Raw genomic sequence first — 21,807 nt, forward strand, 5'->3', positions numbered from 1 at the left:
ATAATGAACAACTGTATTTCAGGACCACATTGAAAAAAAAAAGAATGCCTGATATTAGCTTGTCAGATTTGTATGTACTTAGTACATATATAAAAAGGTTCCTGATTTACCAAATGCTAAACAGAACCGAGAAACAAACCACCATATTTTTTGTATGATTATTGACAACCACTACTTTGGGCAAGAATTGAGGAACAGGTAACTAAAGTGTAGAAAATATCTGAGTACCAGAAGGGACAGCAATTTTTTGATCTGAAATATACAAAACGTTTTATTTAAAAATTATCTGGTTTTTTACTTTAAAAACTGAAACTGGTCAGTAGAGTACTATTTCGGGCCAATATGGAAAAAATATTATTTCTTAAACCACAAAAGGACAGTTTCACATAATGTCATGAATAGAACTTTAGCCTTCAGTAAAGAGGAAACAAAATTCACTTTGTAATATGAACCTCTATCAAAGGTGGAAGATAGACAAATATTACATGCTATCTAGACTGCCATGCCAAGAGGGTAAATTTAAGAAAGAATTTCCTGGCTTTGGAGTCCATAAGTATAGTCAGTAAAAATTCCACATAAAAGTGGAAGATTTTTACAAATTTCCTAGGAAAAAGAGAGGACAATATTTTTCTGTGTATTACTTCTCAGCTGAGAAGGTCCATTCTTAAAGGCCAATTCATTTACCAAAAGGCACTTATACCTCAAAAATCATTTGAACTTCAGTAAAATGGGTTGAGCATACATCTATCCATCAGCAATCCACGTACCAGACCCCATTACAACATAATGTGTTTTGAGAGCATGATTTACTGTTTCATAATATATTTTAAAGTGACCTTTCTATATTTTGGTGATAAGTTGTAAGTACCATAAAGTCTGCAAGCTGGTGACATTTCATTTTGCAATTTTTAATGTTTCAGCAGAAAAGCTAGATAAAATATTTTGAATACTGTATTTCCAGCTCCGCTCTTATCTAATTAAAAAATAAATTACAAATGTTGGATCCACTAAAAGTAAGTTTAGTTTAAGGTAACTGTGGCTTGAGCTAAACACTGCTTCATAACATCCACGGCCTTTGTAGAGAATAGAAGTTTATTTGTTGTTTTTTTCTTGTCCCTGTCATTTTTGTTGAGATCAGAAGAGATGGATGTGCCTGTTTTGTTTTCTTGACCTTCTGAATAAACAGATGTGCCAGAAGTCTGAAAAAAGCCAATGGCAGTGCTGCTGTGCACAGCATTATACACATACAAAAGGTAAGAAAAACTTTTTTAACCAAATCAGATTTTTTTTTAATTTTATGCAACTTAAATGCATAGGAAATGAAAAGAGAATGAACTCAATTTTTTTCGCATTTCCATGTCTGGAATTTTCATTTTGATGTTGTCAGCACGTTCTGTTTGAAACAGGACAAATACAATGTGATTGTTAAGTAAGTGCACTGTCCAGAGAACCCACTGTGACTGCAAAACATTTCTTAGAAAATTAAAAAAAAAAAAAAAAAAAAAAAAAAAAAGGCCCTGTCTCGAGGTGGCACATGGTGACCTGTGAATTATGCCTGAGACACCTACAGTGCTAATAAATGACTGTTTCAGAGAAGAAATAGGCTTCCTAAACAGACAGAAGTCTACAAAAAACCTGGTTTCAATGGCATTAATGTTGCTACAGTACTCTGACAGATTTGGCAAATCTTTTAAAGCACATTAGTAGTGATTGACCCAGAAGCACTCGAGAGGAGAATAAAACAAGGACCATCAGAAACACTTGCATTTCTTTTGACAGCAGAAAATTCTTCTGTGATATGCTATTTGAGACTCCTGTAATGCAAAATTATATCCAATTTGTTTAGAATATAGATATCTGAACAAATAAAAATGTGCAATATCATATTTCCATATCATTTTACAATCAATATGCCACATCTTCTCTAATAGAGAATAAAACAATAAATAAACGATCATTAAACCCTAATATTAAAATTTTCACAGCCACATAGCAGTGTCATTCCACAATCTTTAATACAGAAGGGTGAGATTCAGATGCTTTAAAGTGCCTTGCCAGAGGTCATCTGATAAAACTGCTCTGGCCAGAAGAATAATTCTAGACAGCTTATAACAGATATATGCTGAACCTGAAACCAAGATATGAATTTTCAATAATTTGAGAAAATTTTGCGTTATCACTCCTTTCTTAAATGATTTTTGCAAACCGAAGAACCTACGATCACAAATGTGTCTGTACAACACAGTGTAATGACTCTCATAATAATAGGTATTTTCTGGATATTTTTTCATTATTAATAATGTTATTAAATGTAATAAAAAGCCAACTGTCAGAACAATTCCTGTATAGGGATAAATAAGCTCATAGCTAAGATTAATGTCACAGGTATTTCACTTCATAATATTTCAGGAATACAATAAATTTAGTCTAGGAGTATTGGAGAAATAAATACAAGAGAATAGCAAAATCCCAGAAAGCCTTTGGTGTACAAGTCACGTACATTTTCACAAGACTTCATCAGGATCACTCTTGGTGCTCTTTCATTTCAGTGTTTGGCAATTGATGAATCATTAAGAGTGCATCACTCCTATAGCAGATGGAATTATTACTTTTCAAAACCAATAAAAGAGTGGAATGGAATTTACCACAGAGAAAACTGGTGTGGTTTCATAAATGTTCTACTGCTTTCCTCTTTCTGCTTGCAGCTTCATTTCACTGACAGCAACATTGGTAGAATCTTCCTTGGTGGCACTTGTATCAAAAGGAACCATTCTTTTCGTAAGTGCTAGAAATAAGTCACACAAAATGTAATTAAGCATCTTCAAAGAAACACATGCAGTCAATGCCCTTAGAGGCCTTTTTGAACCTATGATTCTCCAAATTTGCTGACTGACCATTGATGTCTATTTAAAATATCAATTTCATTTTTCAATATGATAATTTATGCAGCAAGTAATACAGTATTAATAAATATTCGATATTCACAAGGCTATGAATTGAGAAACTGACTTATTTTTCTAGAGAAACAGATTTTAATACTTTATAATACAGGCACGGTCAAAAGCTTTCTTATACAGAAGAAACGTAGACTGCATTTTAAAAATATTTTCTAATTTCAGTAAGATATTTTCCATTTAGTTTTCCAGAATTTTTGTTTAAATAAGACAAAACAAACCACTCAAAAAATTTCTGAAGGACTATCTTTACCAAAAGCATGGACTAAAGTCAACAAGTGACACTGAATAGGTGTTCATATGCTGCCATACTGTGTATATACCTTCACAGTAGGTTGCATATATAATGCTTATTTCTAAATACATTATGTTGCATCAAAATCTAGACAATATAAATTGACAAAACATCTTATGCTAACAAAAAAAATCCAGATGTGGCAAAAGGCAGAAATTAAGCAAAGGAAAGCAGATATCAGCTTATACAACAACATACCCTTTTTCTAATGGCCTTCCTTACATCATAAGCATGTAAGAAAAGTGGTACTCCTGATTGTTTGTAATAAATTGTAGAGTGCAATTTTTAATGATCCAGCAAATTGTAGCAGTATATAACCAGAAGTTATTTAAAAGGGAGCAAGACTTCACAGTTTGATTAGAAGGAGTGATATGCTTTCACCTTCAGAAGGAGAATGAAATCACTCTGTTTGGGACATTAGTCTAACAGTGAGTTATAAGTTTGCAGCATAAAGTTTTCAGTATTGGTCCAAAACTGTGCTACTGTATGCTATTTCAGTGGTACCTCCTGCAGACAGTATTCAAAGTAAGGTGAAAAACAATAAAGTTCATTGCTAAACTAAATCAATTTGCGTTTTTCTAAGTGATGATGTCAGGTTTCCAATCATTCCAGATTCTTATCCTTAAGCAGCCTTAGAAGGTTTTGTTCTAGAACGGTGTGCCGTGGCATAATGATGTTGTAGGGTCTTTTTACTTTTAATTACGTTACTTATTTATAAATGCAAAACAAATAGTCTTAAGAACTTATGAAAAAGTATACAAAGAGGGATAAAGAGAGGCATCTGCAATACTGCAGGAGTTATGACAATAAAATCTGCATTCAGGACAACTTATTTTCATTCAACCATGATATCATTCACAGTATATATCATGTTGACACAAGAGTGTTGTCTATCACCAGAGCCTAAAGGTCAGAGAAGACTGCGACCTCAGCTACAGAAGTTGGGAAAACTGGTGGCTATTTTCTTCTCTGTAAAGTCACAGCTTATGATGCCCTGGAACATAAATTCCCAACAATAACAGAAAGCCTGTAAGACGTATACAGTTTCTGGGAAACCATCCAGGTTAAAAACTCGAAGTGATGAAACGTACAATGAGAAAGGCAGGACTCAATTCACGAAGCTAATGCAAAGCATGTGTAACTCTAGGGACTCCTGTAATAAAAATTTCAGGAAAATACAGTGGCCATTAAAAAGAGTTTCTGAGGGTTATTCTTTAGATAACAACTAGTAGTGACTTTTTGAAGCAACCATTTTGGGCTGATAATAATACAGACTGCAAACCATGTCTAATGAATGCTTCCTTGAATAAATTATTTTCTCAGTTAAACTTCTTCCTTTCTAAGAAAATGGGTATAGAAATAAAAGCACATTCCCACAGCATCTTTTGAAATAGTTTGTAATGGAAAAGCTGTTATAGTTGCAGAAATTATACCAGAAACAAAACAGAATGTTAATGTTAATTACTTTTCCTTTTAACTGTTTGCTGCATTGGCAAGTTTTTAGGAAAGATATATATGGAAGGAGATTGTTGTTCCCTTGTTTTCTCATATTATTTGTCCTTTCTTCAATCAGTTCTAAGATTCAATCTCAGGATCCCCCTCACAGATAATTAAATTATATCAAACGTGTCTTCTCTCCTTCCTGGTGCTCTCTACAAAGAGACCCATATTGGGAAGAAAGTTTCTAGTACTATTTATTGACTCTATAGTTTGTAGGGTTTCATGAATTTAAAAAAGATGGAATGAGGAAACATAAATCCCAAAGGCTTGCAAACAGTTCCAAAAGGTAAATGAAAAAAAAACACAGTCCATTCTCTCCTAAGAAGATAGGAGATAATTAATCACAGAAAATAGATGATGACATCTGTAGGTAGATTTATTAAAAGCTACAGGAGATTTGGGAGCAAAGATCTCAAATTATACTTCACTGTCAAAGTCTCAAATTATAACTAATTAATATCATTACTGAAATTAAAAGTTCATGGTTCACTATCATGACTGAAGTAGCTGACTTTATCATTTGCCACTCACTGGAAAATCCCCTTAGTGTTAATACCACTGCAGAATTTTCACTGTTCTCAGGAACTATAGCAACAACTTCAAAATACACATTTGACTGGTGAAGATCAGGTTCAGCATAAAGTGATAACAGGTCACTAACCAAAGTCTATGGAGTAATCCACATACCTTACTGCCATAACCACTAAGCAGTGAATTGAATCACTACTGTCTTTCATTCATCACTTATTTTTCAGATCCAGAAAGCTTAGTGCTTAGTGCTGATAAAAACAGTTGAATAAGAGAATAAATACACAGAACTGTTTAATCAGATTGGTATTCAGATCACATGGATCCTATTTCTCTTACAACTGCCTAAAATTTATTAAAAAGTTTTAAAGGAACAAAGTTCTAGCAAGATCCATTCACGTTAAGCAATATAAAGACATTGTAATATTTTAGGAACATTTATGCTGTATTTTTAAATTTCAGTAAGTTTTTGCAGTGGAATCACTCCTGGAATTGTTGAGACTGGAAGTGACTGCTGGAGGTCATCTAGTCCATCATGCCTGCAAGGCATGGGTTACTTCTTTTCTATACCAAAAAGAGGCTGAACTGTACTTTGATTTGCAAGACTTTGACAGGGATGAAGTTTGAGAAAAAGGAAAAATCAACTCTGAGTCAGGGTAAAGTGTTCCTGAAATACAGATGGGATGGAGGCATTTGCTCTTATGCTTTATGCCCATTATTGTTATTCAGTATGCTCTGCAAAAAGATACTAACCACAACCCACAGATTGTGAAAGGAAAAGAAACCAATTACCTTTAACCTCATCAGATCAATTCAGGACTTAGTAGTGAGCAGTAATGTACTGCAGCACTCATTCTAAGATGCAGCAGTTTCAAAGTACAATGAAGCCTGAAATACGACTGAATAGGTTGCCAGTACACAAACTGGCTATATTGAAAAGAAATGGAAGGTGATACCCTTCCGAAGAAAAGTATTCTGATACTCGTGTACTGACATGCTCAAAAAAACCCAAAAACCTTAAAACCTTTTTTTGTAAGTTATTTTTGACACTTATGCAAAGATGTGCCTGTACCAGATCAAGACCTACCATGTCCTATCTTTTATTGAGCAAGTACCTGCTGTATCAGAGATCCTGTGACTTTACAAGACCACAACTTGTATATGCATGAGGGGATAGAAAGAACAGTTAACAAACACTATTGAAGTGGAAGCAGTGAATTTAGCTTTTACTGTGAAAATGCTACACAAGCATGAGCCTAACTGGTACCTATGAAAGATCTGGGAAAGAACATAGTTTAGGATTTCTCTGGTGCCTGAAAAGATACACAGCTTACAGAGGTATGATTCATCACGCAGAGATTCAGAATCCAAGTGCAGCCCTATTCTTTGGCATAAGTTTAAGTGATGAACAGAATATATTGTAGGTCCTACTTAGAAAACCCCAAACAACTATCAGCAGGATGTAATGAAGTACTTCCTAGACAAAGGCATCTATTCAGTATCTAAAGGTAAAACACAGAAGGATGCTTAAGATGGTTCTAGCACTTCTTTTTTGAAAAGTAAAGTGCCTTACTTTTTCAAGTAAAAAAGGTGTTACAAGAGAAGAATACGTTACTTGTAGATTTTTTCTGTGATATAATACTTACAGCCTGAATCTGAGAGCAGTGAGCTGGACAAAAAGTTGTTTTGAGTTTGCCAACTAGAAGAGTGAGGAGCCACTTCTATATCAGAAATCTCAGCATCCATTTTCACATCCTATGGGAGCCAAATAAAAATAATTTTATCTGTTACTATCAAGTAGTTGTAAACTTTAACAAAAAACATAGAGTAACACACATACAGGCATATGCTGTGATTTCCCACATGCTGAAAAATACTGATTTCAATGCTCAGAATTCTCAGTATTGCAGTTAGGTTCAAACTAATTTGCATATGAATTTCATTCCCATTTCATCACTATAAAATGTCTGCAAAAAACTGCTTTGCCTTGAGAAAAGCATTAGTGGCATTGCAAGTCTTTGCCACTACAGTAAGTTGTAAAAATGCTCTCTTTTCAGTTCACATCACATCCACAGTTCAGGGCAAACCATAGTGGCAGGGCAGACATCAGTGAATGATGAATACCTAATCGGTTCACTGAAGTTCCACAAGTAAGTAGTAATAAATATTAAATGCATTTTCCCTGCCACTGAGGAAACTCAAACTTCATTGATTTCTCATATAAAAATACCTGAGGGTGCTTTTTAATTTTTTTGTTAAACCATTAAATAAAGTCTAAAGTACAATGCTACTGTTTATGACTAAACCTACACAGCATAGGAAAGGAAAAGGAAAGTCACTTGGTCTATAAGCTAAGAAGAAAAGATAATTTTAAAAAGGTCATTTAAACAAAATCCCTGAAAAATCTCTATTAGCTCAGCAGCAAGTAGTCTCCCGTTACAATACCATCCAAAATAAGATTAAAAGTTTGGCATGGTATCCAAATTACTCAGTTCCTTGAAATGAGAAGAGGTAATAATGCACAAATGCATCAGTTCATAAAACATTCAATTTTGCTACTGAGTTATTATCATAAACAGGCTCAGTGAATTTTGTTAAAACATTTGCAATTTGTCACTCATGCTGATACTAAGTTTTGTAAAATAAATAGAAAACAAAAGAAAATTCAACATTAATTTAGAGATACAGTGAACTTTTGTTCATTACTGAAGAAGGATTTAGTCCTGTTAACACTAATGGGAATTATACATATTAATCCCCTTATGTGCTGATGAGAGACTTAATACCTAAGGTGTTCATAGCACAATAACAACTTTTAAAGGATACAAAAAAGTTTTTGTTGTTCCATTCTGCTTCCAGAAATGCTATCTTAGAACAGAGCTTTTAAACAAGCAAGGTGCTTCTACCAGTATCTGTGCACAAAATGGCTTTATCTTTATAGAAATTTTAACTTAGAGAATGTGTCTTTTCTCATGTGCTTCATGGGCAATTACATCTCTATGCTGTGTTTGACTAGATGGTCAATTATCTCTAGCTGGGAAACTGCCCTAAAATATTTGTATCTCTCCATAATAACATTTATCTTTAGTTTTCCTCTAGCTTTCTGTTTTGATTTAGCTTCTATTGGTATTTGTTTGTAGTTATTTTACTTTAATATGTTATTTTTACCTTTTTCTTTTTCCCAATTTCTTCTTTATCTGCTATCACTTGGCCTTTTCTTAGTTGAAAAATCAAGATTGTTATACCTGATGGTATTCTGCCAGCCTCTGGCCTCCTTTTATTACTGGAAATCTTACACTTCAACACATACAAATAGCAATTGTGATTTTTCTGGGCTTCTAAGCAACAGGTATTTTATAGCCATCTGACAAGACTACAGAAGAGCAGGAAGATTGAGTGTGGACAAATGAAATCATAGGAAAGGAAGAAAAATAACTGCCTTTAGGGAAACATTCAACTGTGGTTTAATTTTTCCTCCTTAAAATGAAAAAAGGCTGGGACACAGGATTAGATCATGCCTGTCTAAGATTAATGTTGGCAAGCAAGCTGAAAGAAGTGCATTATAAGAAAGCCTAGAAAGAAGACCATAACACAGGAAAAAGATTAATTCTACAAGTAATTTTATCTAAAATGGTCAACGTAAAAACTTAACAAGAAACATGCACTATCTTATCCCATACCAAATATCTGTCTACTTTGTTGTGCAGAGACACTATGTTGTGCAAAGAGCATGAATCAAAAATATCAGAAAGAATGAACTTTGATGCCTTCAAACCTACATTCTTCCAGCAATCAATTTTAGAGACTCCCAATTGACAAATAGTAAAATAAAAAAAATTAAACAACAATGCATTTGAGTTAGTTCCAAAGGAGGGTAAGAAAGGCAAGCATTAAAGAGCTTTTTAGTCTAAGCTAGCCTGATCACTGAAATCAGATTAGCACCCGTCTGTTACTTGGTTTTGAACATTCTGTTCTATTTGTAACAGCCGTGACAGCAAAGAGTACTCTATGTCATGTAAAAACCCAATTAGGCCTGACTAAATGGAAGCCATTAAATGCTTTTCGTTGTCTAAAGAAAGAGGAAATATTGTTTTGGAATCAGCTTTATACTGGATTCTGAATATAGAGTTCAAAGCACACAAGCTCAGCAAGTTCAGTCAGCTTAGTGCAACAGTATGTTCTACTATCAGCCGATGGCATTCCACTTCGCTTTTCAATGTTTTCTGAATTTCAATGGCTATTGATTTAGTAACTCTTTTGTGGAAGCAAGAGAAGTTCAAGAAACTGAAGATTATCATCAGCAACAGACTGAAAGTGAATGTGCCCTGTCTTCAATTCTTTCTTAGAGAAGAGCAAGATGGCTTTTTCAAGTAGCTTAATAGCTTCTTACAACAGCAACTTACTAAGCTAAAATATTCTGTATTTATCTTACATTTTCCACTTTTACAAAGACATACTGGTAAGTATGTCCTCATTTTACAGAAGGAAGATGGCTACGGATGAGGTGGAGAACATAAACATATTAAAGTTTTGACAGAGTGTGTGTGATCCTAGATTTGAGCTCAACTGTTTAGAGATAGAGGTATGAGTCATTGCCAAAGAATCTGATTTGACTGAAATAAGTAGCAGAAATACTAGTAAGATTCTCTAGTTCTGATTACTTATTTCAATCACATCCATAAGAAATTGTAGTTCTGCTGAAGCAACCTGCTGTCACAATGACATGCAGCAAAGAGTGATATGACAATGAACAAGCTAATAAGATGAGAAAGAAAGCGTGTTAAAAAATGGAAAGGTGAACTCATTACAGGCAATGTTTCTAAACAAGAGCACTGGATTTACATTGCAGGGAGGTAGTTATTCATGTTTAGCTCTGCTATCAGTCCACTAAGTGACCTTTAGCAAATCACTTCCCTACCGTTTGCCTGGATTTCATTTGTATATGAAGAGGCATCATATCTTTATATTGTAAAGAATGTAAAGATCAACTACTGAAAAATTACTATATGTGACCTACAAATTAATCATCCTTTTCATGGAGGAAACAGGCTTCTATATCTATTTTTTACTTGAAAGGACAAGAGAAAATTGAACAAAACAATTTAAAAAATTGCTATAGACAGAAATTTGATGAAGTAGGTAAACACTTCAGAGTATTAAGACATAGTAAGACACTTTTCTGTGAAATTTGAAAGATTTTTGCGAAGTATCCATGGTACTTTACAATGAAGGCAACGTTTCTGTCACCAAATTTCATGCCATGCCAATATAGCTGCCATTCCGTCAGCCATGGCAGCTATATTAAATAAAACATTTATGTGTGATTTTACTCCGTGTTTGTACTAGGAGTTAATATACATCAAATAAGGTTATGTTGCTGGTTGAAAGTAATTGGGACACAAAAGTGGAGTACACACACATACCTTGACTTGCTGGTCTCTTTGCTTTGAATCTTCCAGCTGTTGCTGTAAAGAACTCACTATCTCTTTATACTTCATATACCTTTCCTCAATCATCTCCCTTCGGCAATGGGACTCCTAGAAATTATTGAAAAATCCAGATGATTTCACAATGTGAAAATTAGTTAGTGAATGTTGTCTGACTGTTGTAAACACAGGTATTGTCAAGGATTTTCCATACAGCAAGAATGAGTTAAATATTAACTTTCAGAGGCTGAAATACAGGGGCCATATGAAAGCATAATGTTCTGTACAGAAAAATAATGGTAAAATAAAAATAAGTTAAAATGGAAATGGTCTCATCCTTAACTGATGAATGACTACTTGTAATTCTTTCCAAAACTCAGCAATATCATACCTTTTAACAAAGAAATTCTATAATGGTGCAAAATTAATTATAGTACTGTAGAAACAAGCACTTGAAGAAAAAAAGGTTCTAAGGATATGGACTAAACAGTATTTTCAATAAGAAACCATAATGGTTCTGACTGAACAAGCTAATGATTTACTTGAATTAAGAGAACTCCAAGATAACCTGTGAGGTTTATCAAAGATTTACTTTCTCTATCCTTCTGTCTTCCTACGAAAACATTAAGGGAAGAACTGGCTAGAAGTGGAAGACAATGACTGGTTTTGAAATACTTCATTCATGCATACCATTTGAGAGTGAAACGTGCTATTGTACAAAAAATCCAGTGTTATTTTTGAATAGAAACATTAATGAAACTCTAATCTGACATCCTTCTCACAGCAATGTTAAGCAAGAAAGGGCAAGTGTGAAGAAGGCTGTAGATACCCCACATTCAAGCCTTTGCTTTGCCTGCTAAAAGCAGAATTTTTCCTTTAGCAGAAACCGAAGACAAACACCAACCTCTGTCAGAGCAAAAAAGCTCTTCTAGAGATATCTGCACATGAAATTAAAACTGTATATCTCAATGATACTTTTTGTAAAAAAACCCAAGCATTTTAACCAGCATTTCCATTCCTAACTCTGTTAATGATGACAGCAATAAAATTATTAGCTGATGACCTCAGGCAAGAACATTTAGAATAAAGAGTGCTCCAAGCAATTATCTTTTGAAATTTTTATTACTACCTCAGGATGAAAAATTCAATATAGCAAATCAAATGCAAATCATTATGCATTTGTTGATCTGTGGTTTACCACTGATTTAAAATTTATATTTTGCAAGGAGGTTCCAAACCAACTTCATATATGGAAAGTAATTATGGCATAGGGGTTTAGCCACTTAGCTACTGAAGATCTAATCTGAGGCTTATCATTCTTGACAGAATGTCACCACTACTGTCAATATGTTTCAATGTGTCCAAACACACCCTGATTTGATAGTGGAACTGAGAAAATAAATTATAATTATTGTCATTATGTCAAAACAAACAAAAAGCTGTAAAGGTCATCTATCTTCGCTCACTATGTTAAATATTGAAATAATTTATCTAATTACAAAAATTTCATTTTTTAATATCAGAATTTACCACTCAACACAAATATTCGGAACCAGTAACTAGCACATGACCCATTATGCCCTGTTATCAACGTTTGCCTACATTTTGGAGAACCTCACTGATGTTACTATTTAGAACTAAATTTATAGCCTCAAATAAATCTATAATCATGAAAATTAATTTCTGTATGTTTTTGTCTATATAACATGTGCATATACAATTGTAAATATCTTATTAAACAATTTATCTGCACATTTAGAGAGAAAATTAATTAACCAAAATATTTTACAACTACTGAAAGAGTCAAATAAAGTCCTTCTCACTCTAGTATCTTTCAAATCTTCTAACAGGCTCAGTTTCTCAGGAACAGACTCCAGATGGTCTAAAGCTGCTCGAGTGCTCTAGAGAACAGAACACAAGTTAAAACATAAAAAAATAATTCTTTCCTCCATATAAAACATTAAAGCCCTATTGCAGCTATGGAAACAGGTTTATAGGTACGTATGTGTCTGTAAATTGAACAGGTCAACAGTAAACAGGCTGTTAAGGAAAATAGTCACATTAAAACACATAGCACAGCTTCCTTAATTTGAATCTCCATGATCGGTTACCAGTTTATTGAGTAGAACAATACTTATCTACAATTGTGGAGTTTATGTAGCCTTCAGAATGAAATTTTCTTTTATTGCACTTCAGGGAGTAAAGTACATTTAAAATAGTAAAAACATCCTTCTAGTTTTTTTCAAATACAAATATATGCAATGAGCACTTAGCTAGATACAGAACAATCAAATTTCCTATTTTTGGTTTAGGTATATGGTAGGTACTGCTGAAAAATGAATTATCACTCTAGGGAAAGTTAGGGTTGGACTCAAGATTTCACATCCACACCCAAAACACAAAAATCTAGTCTATTGCAAGCTGCAAAGAACTGAAGAAAGTAAGTATCATGGTTTTGGTTTTGGACACAGACGAAGTTGGTTGGTCATGCATAAGGAGTAGTCATGCTCCATAGGCCAGATGCCTCTGCAGCTTCTCAAAGGTTGTCCTTCTATTATTTGCTGAAGAGCCAGTAAAACCAGTACTGTTTGCACTTTCTGAACAATTGGTATTTCCTCCAGAATTCTATAAATCATACCTCTTTGGATAAGGTTCTGCTAACCTGGTACTCAATCTACCAATAATGGGCTTCATTAACCATATTACTGCCTTGGTACTTTAAAGGAAAAATCTATAAAACAAATAAAATTCATCAATCCTGAAGTCAAATATCATTATGGTGTAAAGTCTATGCAAACTGAGTTAATTTGCCCTTAATTACAAAAGCTCTGTTACTAGTCTTGGAAAGCCTCAATCTGACCAACATGAAAAACATTCCATTTAGATCCCATATTTAAGATCTGAAGAGACTAAATATTTCAGTCACAACAGGATAAGAAAAATCAATGGGAACCTCTCAGCCCAAGTGCAATCTATACAAAAAGATGGAGATGATGAGTGGAGAACTAAAATGGAACAGAGTAACATAAATGCAGACACACCATCAACTTAGAAGCAATGATGTCTGCTTTGTTGTCACTTCCAAACATTCAGTTTTTAAGACTGTAAAAAATATTTTTCCCATAACAAACAAAGGTCAAATTTCATAAACAATGGGGTTCATTTTTTACGGAGAGAGTAATCAGATACTGGAATGGGCTGCCCAGGGAGGTGGTGGATTCACTGTCCCTGGAGGTCTTTAAGATGAGACTGGATGTGGCACTTAGTGCCATGGTCTAGTAACCACGGCAGTGTTGGATCAAGGGTTGGACTTGATTATCTCAGAGGTCTTTTCCAACCCCATTGATTCTATGATTCTATGATTTGCAGTTCACAGGACTGAAATTGTAACTGATATTCAGTCCCAATAAACTCAGCTAGGGTAGAGAATGTGAGACTCGTTCTTCTGTAATTACATGTATGCAAAAATATTATATACACAGAAGTATTTCTCTATTTTCTGTAATTAGGAAAAATTTGTACTGACAGATAATATGCTGACAATATTAGGGCATATTTCTATGAAACAACCATATGGTTAAATCAGTTTTCCAGATATTTGGGGGATCTTTTCCTCTGAGACTATTAAGTTTCAAATAATATCTCCCATTTTCTAGGAATAAATTTTGACCCTTAGATTGTATGCTTAGATAAAAAAGACTGTCTTATCCCACCGTTACATTCTGCACTAGGAATGCAAAATGCAGGAGAGGAATATTTGGGAATTCCCAAATCTGACCCTTTTATCTCCGGATAATTTCTACACTTCACAGTAGAGTAGATGATGCAGTGCAGAAGAGAAAAAGAATACATTACAGTTAAATGTGCTAGAACAATAACATTATCACAGGTAAAGGGAAAGAATTTTACAAGAGGGTTGGATGAATTGTTGCTTCAAGAACAATAGGAAGAATAAACCACCTACAGAATGGGGTAAAAGGACTGACCCGCAAGCAAGGATATTTTTAGATTTTAAGAAGTACAGGAAGAACTGTCAAAAGTGAAACAGAGTAAAAGAAAGATTTTAGTCATTTAGTGAGAACAGGCAAACAGAAATGAGACAGGGAAAATAAGGTGAAGATTGTTTAGGTAAGAACACAAAACCAGAATGAGTCATTTTGCTTTTCTTTTATACTAACACATTCATTCAGTTAGATTTTTAAAAATTTACAGAATTATACAAGAATACCTATATGAAGTTATGCCTGAAAGATAGGTAAGTTATAATAAATAACATAATATGCTTCCTTAAATGGGCAGCATTGAGGACGCACAGTATGAAGAAGTCCCTAATAGCAACACTGAATACTGCCCATGGCAAATGTTGTAAAATGCCTGAAAGGACAGAAAGGTGCCTACTTGTGTCGACTTGCAGCAAATAAAGTAGAGCAAATCAATTTTGCAAAACTCAAAGTTAGAATTAGTAAAGGTTACTTCTTCCAGCAAGAAAACATCTGCTGCATGAGAAAGGAAGTTCAGTGAATTCCACACTTAGCTAGCTGTGGTTTGGACCAAAACTACCATTTATTATCTTCATGAGAAGTCTTATATTTTAATGTGTAACTTCACTTGTAATAAGATTTTTTTACTTGAAAAATTCACCTAAGATTTTATAAAGAAAAAAGAGAAAAAAATTACTTTTTCTGTAACATGTATGGTTCTTCACCAAAAAATAATTACAGAATCTGCAGTTATATATTAATAATGAATATATAAAACGGATTCTTCTTCATATTTCTGGACGCAATCAAGCAGGAGGCCTACACATTACATTTGAAGTGGTTTTCACAGATTACAGTGTAGAAATGTTTTTATAGCTATAAAATAGCACCTTTCTTCTTTTAATTTTTCAAATGCCTCTAAACATCTCCGCTCGAAAGTAAAATTGCCTAGCGGTATCTATCAATTGCTAATGTTTTCCTCTTATAAGAATCAACCATTTCACTTTTACCACAGTAAAGTAGTATTCATTCGTATTTTGTGCTTCTTTTACAGTGGCCATATGTTCATCAAAGCAGAGATTTTACACACCATTAACTTATGATGAGATGCAATGTTTGCTGCTTCTTCCCAGAGTAGCCCCTGGTACTGGTCTGTATGTGGGTTTCTAAGTTGAGACAACAGACCCTAAGGAATACAAACTTAACTATATGTGAAACGAAATACTGAATCCTAATGTTCAGCCATGATCCTAGTATCACACTGATCTGATGGAGACATGTCCACAAAGTTTTTTTACTTTGAACACCAGCAACTCCTCTACCCTGTCAGAAATACAATGCTTCCTCACAGGAAATAACCCCAAAATTGTAATACCCTGCAATCTCTCTTCTTGGTCCAGCACCAAATTAAACTACAAATATTTTAAACTTATGGTATGTATTACCTAACACATTTTGCTAAAGTCTTTTACTTATGAACTGCAGAAAAATGTAAATTTGAGATGTCACATAGTTGAAATAAAGTTTTCTGGGACACAGGACAGACTTAACGGAGTGGCTCCTCATCATGATATACTGTACATTCAATTTATAGCATTTTTTTTCAACTACAGAGATTTTTTCATTTCCCCCCACTATGCCCCATTTTAATAAAGATGACCTGTGATCTATTCTGAGCAAAAAAGGAACTTAGGCCCTAGGTATAAGCCCATGCCTTAAGCCATCCTATTTTTCAATTCTTTCTCTAAATTCCAATGCCAAGACCTCATGTCTGTAAACAAATTTAAGGAAGATGTTAATCATCTGTTCTTCCAAAGTCTCTCTTAAATATATCCCCTTTATTTCATGCACTGTTGTAGAAGAAAAAATAAATTAGCTAAATTTCCACTAGTCCTCATTAGCTACATTATTAAATGTAATCTTGGAAGCAGAAGATCAGCCTTTGCATTATATGCATACTCAGCCCTTGGTTTTTTGGTTTTGTTGAGAATCATGAGGATAAAGGATGACATAGGCTACTTGGATTTCTGAAAGGTGTTTTAGATTCCTAAAATTTAAACCTAACTTCACACTCAAAATGATGGGCTCTAAGCTAACCGTTACTACTCAGGAAGTACACCATGGGGAAATGATACATATTACCAAGACCTGCTAACTCAGTGTTCAGTATCAATCAGAAAAGCAAAATCAACACTCAATTTAATCAGGAAAGGAAAAAAAAGCTAGAGAAACTATTACTGAGTATGAATCCACTTGCACCTTAACTATTGAGTGCAGAGATGGACTTTTATCTCAGAAGAGAAACACGGAAAGGTCAGAGAAGTACAATAAGAATGATCAAAGCCATGGAGAAATTATTAAATACACTTAGTCTAAAGAACAGGACTCTTCAGCCAGGAAGCGAGATGCATGAGGGGAATAATAACCAATTTGCAAAAAATCACATAAAGAAGTCACATAAAGATAGAAAATTTTATATGGCTTTAAGCAGAAAACTGTGCAATTTAATGAATGAGGAAGACCATGGAGCAGTTCCAAATTCATAGAAATTTCATTTCAGTATGCATGTCTTTGAGCTTTGAACAGCCGGAATCAGAAGGAATGAGTGGGAAACAAAATATATGTCAGTCTTGATCATGCAGTCTTCCCTAAGCATTTTATTTTGACTATTGTTGTGATGTCTATAGCTGGGTTAGAGTGACCTTGGCTCTAAACCAGAATGGTTCCTTTTATATTCTAAAATTCTCACAGACTTCTGAGCAGTTTGTGGAGTGACTTGAATTACTCATACACAAACATTTTCAGGGACAGAAATGTGTGCCTCTCCCGTAAAACTGATGAAAAGAAAGGTAGTGATGTGCAAATAAAAACAGAAAATGAAAAAAAGCCAAGTTTGTTAGGGGAAATGCAATAAAGAAGGTGAGAATAAAACACACTGTTGAATGGGAGGGAAAAGTGATGAAAGAGCTTCTAGCTGGCCTACAGAATTAAGGGTAATTCTGGTAATTAATGAAATGCACAGCAACCTCCTCAACATGGTTCAAATGCCATACTTGTATCATTAATGGCTGCACTCTATTCTATTAAAAGAGATGGATTTAGCCACAAAGATAAAATGTGAAAAAGGATGTTAGAAGCACCTGACATAGGGGGTAATTAAGTACTGTTAATTTTTTTCCCAGAAATTGGAAAGCCCTATGTCATAATGCATACAAATAATCCTAAAGACAGCGGTCACATCTGTCTGCTTATGTTTAACAGGCAACAGCAGGCACTGACTGACTCATTGCACTGATGGTACTGATAAGAGGAAAAAGCACCGGTTGTACTGACTGAGGAAGTATAAATGGTATTTTACTTAACAGCAGTCTCTTCCATAGACTGAGTACTATTAATCTTTCTGGTTTTAAAATAAAGACTATTTACTTTAAAAAGGGGCGTTCTATGTTTTCACAGAGAATGATAAAACAAATTACTTATTTTCCATGACTTCATACAAACACTTTGATGTTTAAACTGCATGTGAACAGTTAATCCTCCTATATTGATGTGTTCTTGGTGATAGTTTCACACTGTCTCAAGGGACAGATCCAAATAAAAATCAGACACATTTTATTTTTAGTCTCAAAGCTGCAATGCTAAATGCAAATAAATCAAAGCAGGTTTGTATATAGTACTCTTGAAGTTTGCCTTTATAGTCGATATATTGAAAACATATAAATATAAACCTAACTTCATTTACTTTCAAGTACAGTGCTCCTTTCTTTTATGAGGTAGGTAAAAACAAATGGCTATCTGTATTGTACAGATATTTTTTTAAAATTAGAGTTGACTAAAGTACCAGTTACCTAATCCCCAAAGATTAGCCATTAAAAGATTAAATGCGATATAATTTTAACTGACTGCAATGCATGTCAGCAGGCACTTACTCACAAATCAGATGAAAGATATGTTAGAGGTGACCTACAATGACTTATTTTTAAATGACCATAGCATATTGGATACTTAAACAGCAAGAACAGGATGCACTCAGCATGTATAAAGGTATCCTTTGCTTTCCCTGTTAAGATCTGTAAAACTGTCGACTTTGCTCTCCAGCTCTAGACTGAGACATCATATGCTCTTCTTCTACACAGTGTGGGTCTGCTTAGGAAGCCTGAGGTGCCCTGCTGACTTTCATATGCCAGGCAAACTCCATGATAGCTGGGACATTCTGTGCATAGTACATCATATATTGAGAGGGAACACAGAAAACAAAAAAATGTGTTTTATATCTTTATATTCCATGTATACCATTACTCCAATTGTACCACTGTTTTTATGATTTCAGCACATCAAGAATCAATTTTTCTATACAAAGGTAACACATATAACTTTATCAAGTTACAAAACAGGCATGTTCAATTAGTTTTTTTTCTATGCTACACATCGTTTCATGAAAGTTTTAACGAGTAAGATTTTTTTAAGCAAAAACTACACTTAAACTAATGAAAAACAAATGATCTTCGCTAACAAAAGCATTGCAAATGTCAAACTAATTGAACATTTAATTTAAGACTCCAGATGTTTTTGAATGGGTTGGACCACATTTTAATTAAGGGAGCTTCATGGATGCTTCCTTTCCTGTTTGCAATGGCATGGACTGTCTCTTTTCTCATTCATGAGCACATGAATTCCCTGTGCTAACTAGAGGAACTGCTTACATGGGAAAATATTAGGAAAGGGGTTTATGAATTTTCAGTTGTTTGATGCATACTAGCAGCTGAAAACATGGAGGAAACAGTGTAGTCTTTTGGCAAGACAGGTTTCTGTGAATCATCAGCTAGTGCTCCAAGTACTACTGTGCATCTGTAAGACTAGTTTTTGAGAATCTATTCTTTATCGCTTATTAAGATTTTGATCAGAGATATCCAGACATAATTCCTGGAAATTAAAAGAAATATAACACAAGAAAAGAGTGTGTAAAGTAAAGCAATATTAGGGGGAACACATTCTTAAAAGGCATGACTTCCCTGTTGCTTATTCTTGAATGCCATCTTCAACATTATGGAGCATTGCAGGATAAAAATCTTTACATGTAATTTATGTTAAAGTTTTGTCTGCTAACAGTATTTCATCAAACCTTCCAGAAAGCACTACAAAAATTCAATTAACACAGCCTTCAGGGGAAAGAAGAAATATTGTTCGATTTTTCAGGTCAGAAAAATTGGAATACAAAGAGAATTCTGACGGTTGTGTTCCTAAGGTTATAATTAGATCAAATATAAAACATTTAAATCTAAAATTAAGGACATAGCAGCACACTAGAAACATTTAGTCAGTAGTCTGCTGTCAAACAAAATTCAACTTATTTTGTGATATATAAACCAAACCAATAAAAATAAAGCAAGCACGCTATACCACATATATCTATGCCTTCAGAAGTTATAAACCTCCTATTCTGTGGAAGAACTCATAGATGCATATTCCCCAGATGAAAGGGCAACATAATTCATATGAGGAGCAGCTGAAGGAGTTGAGGTTGTTTAGTCTGAAGAAAAAGAGGTTCAGGGGAGATGTTATTGCTCACTACAGCTACCTGAAAGAAGACTGTAGTGAGGTTGGGATCCGCCTCTTCCCCAGGCAACTAGAGACAGGACAAGGGGAAATGGCCTCACTCTGCTCCAGTGAAGGTTCAGTTGGTCATTAAGAAGAACTTCTTCACTGAAAGGGGTATCAGGCGTTGGAACGGACTGCCCAGGGAGGTTGGTAGAGTCACCATCCCTGGAAGTGTTCAAGAAACTATGGGATGTGGCATTTAGTGCTATGGTTTAGTTGACATGGTGTGGCATTTAGTGCTATGGTTTAGTTGACATGGTGGCGGTTTGGTCAAAGGTTGGACTCGATCTTGGAGGTCTTTTCCAACCTTAGTGATTCTATGATTTCTAAAGAGAATCCTGTGGATGGAACTCATAGGATCTCTCTTTAAAATTACATTTACAAACATATATCTACTCTGTTAAAAAAAAAAAAGTGAAGAACACTGTATACTACTACACCTAGTTCAACTAACATAAGTAACTTTAGATAATGTAAGTCTTTATCCTGAGATTTTGACTTTCCCTAATAAAAAACGGAAGGATTTTGGTTCGCTAAACCCTGGAAAAAATGTTCAATATTTGCAACATGTGGAACACATTTTCATAATTTTGAGAGGAGCATAGATAGAGAATGCAGGGGTTGCATTAGCAGAAGTGTTGCCAGCAGGTCAAGGGAAGTGATCCTCCTCTAGTCAGCCCTGGTGAGACACATTTGGAGTGCTGGGTCCAGTTCTGAGTTCTCCAGTACAAGAGAGACATACTGGAGACAGTCCAGCAAAGGGCAAATTTTTTGAGGGACTGGGCATCTCTCCTGTGAGGAAAGGCTGAGAGAGCTGGGATTGTTTAGTGTGGAGAGAAGGCTCTGGGAAATCTCATCAATGAGTACAAGTACCTGAAGGGAGGGTGTAAAGAAGAGGGAGTCAGGCTCTTTTCAGTGTTGCCCCGTGACAGGCAGTGGGCACAAACTGAAACACATGAGGTTCTTTATGAACACAGGAAACACTTTTTCACTGTGAGGGCAACGCAGCACTGGCACAGGTTGTCCAGGGAGGTTGTGGAATCTCCATCTTTATATGGAGATACTCAAAAGTCAGCTGGACGCAGTCCTGGGCAACTGGTTCAGGGTGACCCTGTTTGAGCAGGGGGACTGGACCAGATGTCTGGTAAAAGTCTCTTCCAACCTCAATAATTTTGTGATTCTGTAATATATTAAATTTCTGATATGACTGTTAGAGAAACTATGAAGTTATTAGACCAAGTTGGTAGACATGCATGGTGATTTTCTGTCAATAAACAAATACAAAACTGTCATCCTGACCATCAAACAAAGAGTAGCTTAATAAAATTCACAGTTACCTACATTCTGGAACCTGCCTCTTACAAGCAATTTAGCACTTAATTCCTAGGTCAAAAATTTAAATATTTAAAAAATACACAGACAGATATTCTTGATTATGCTTATCTGTAAATTGATATTGTACTGATGGAAGCCTATTCAACCTAAGGCAACTGAAGGCCCACACTAAGACCTTAAACCATCTTTTC

At 34.7% G+C, this 21,807-nt stretch overlaps 1 protein-coding gene across 1 annotated transcript in view; it reads right to left on the minus strand.

Annotated features, from left to right (window-relative positions):
• Positions 1–1,495: 1,495 nt before the first annotated feature.
• CEP128 (centrosomal protein 128) overlaps positions 1,496–21,807 on the minus strand; it is a 102,484-nt gene continuing 82,172 nt past the window's right edge. The window contains exons 21-24 of the mRNA XM_018082862.2: positions 12,527–12,604; positions 10,701–10,814; positions 6,924–7,032; positions 1,496–2,785 (exon numbers count right to left, since the gene is read on the minus strand). Coding sequence (XP_017938351.2) covers positions 2,679–2,785; positions 6,924–7,032; positions 10,701–10,814; positions 12,527–12,604 — 408 coding nt within the window. The 3' untranslated portion in view covers positions 1,496–2,678. The remainder of the gene's footprint in view (positions 2,786–6,923; positions 7,033–10,700; positions 10,815–12,526; positions 12,605–21,807) is intronic.

The sequence above is a fragment of the Manacus vitellinus genome, unplaced genomic scaffold, assembly GCF_001715985.3.
Source record: "Manacus vitellinus isolate BGI_N305 unplaced genomic scaffold, ASM171598v3 scaffold_6_pilon, whole genome shotgun sequence".
Lineage (NCBI taxonomy): Eukaryota > Metazoa > Chordata > Aves > Passeriformes > Pipridae > Manacus > Manacus vitellinus.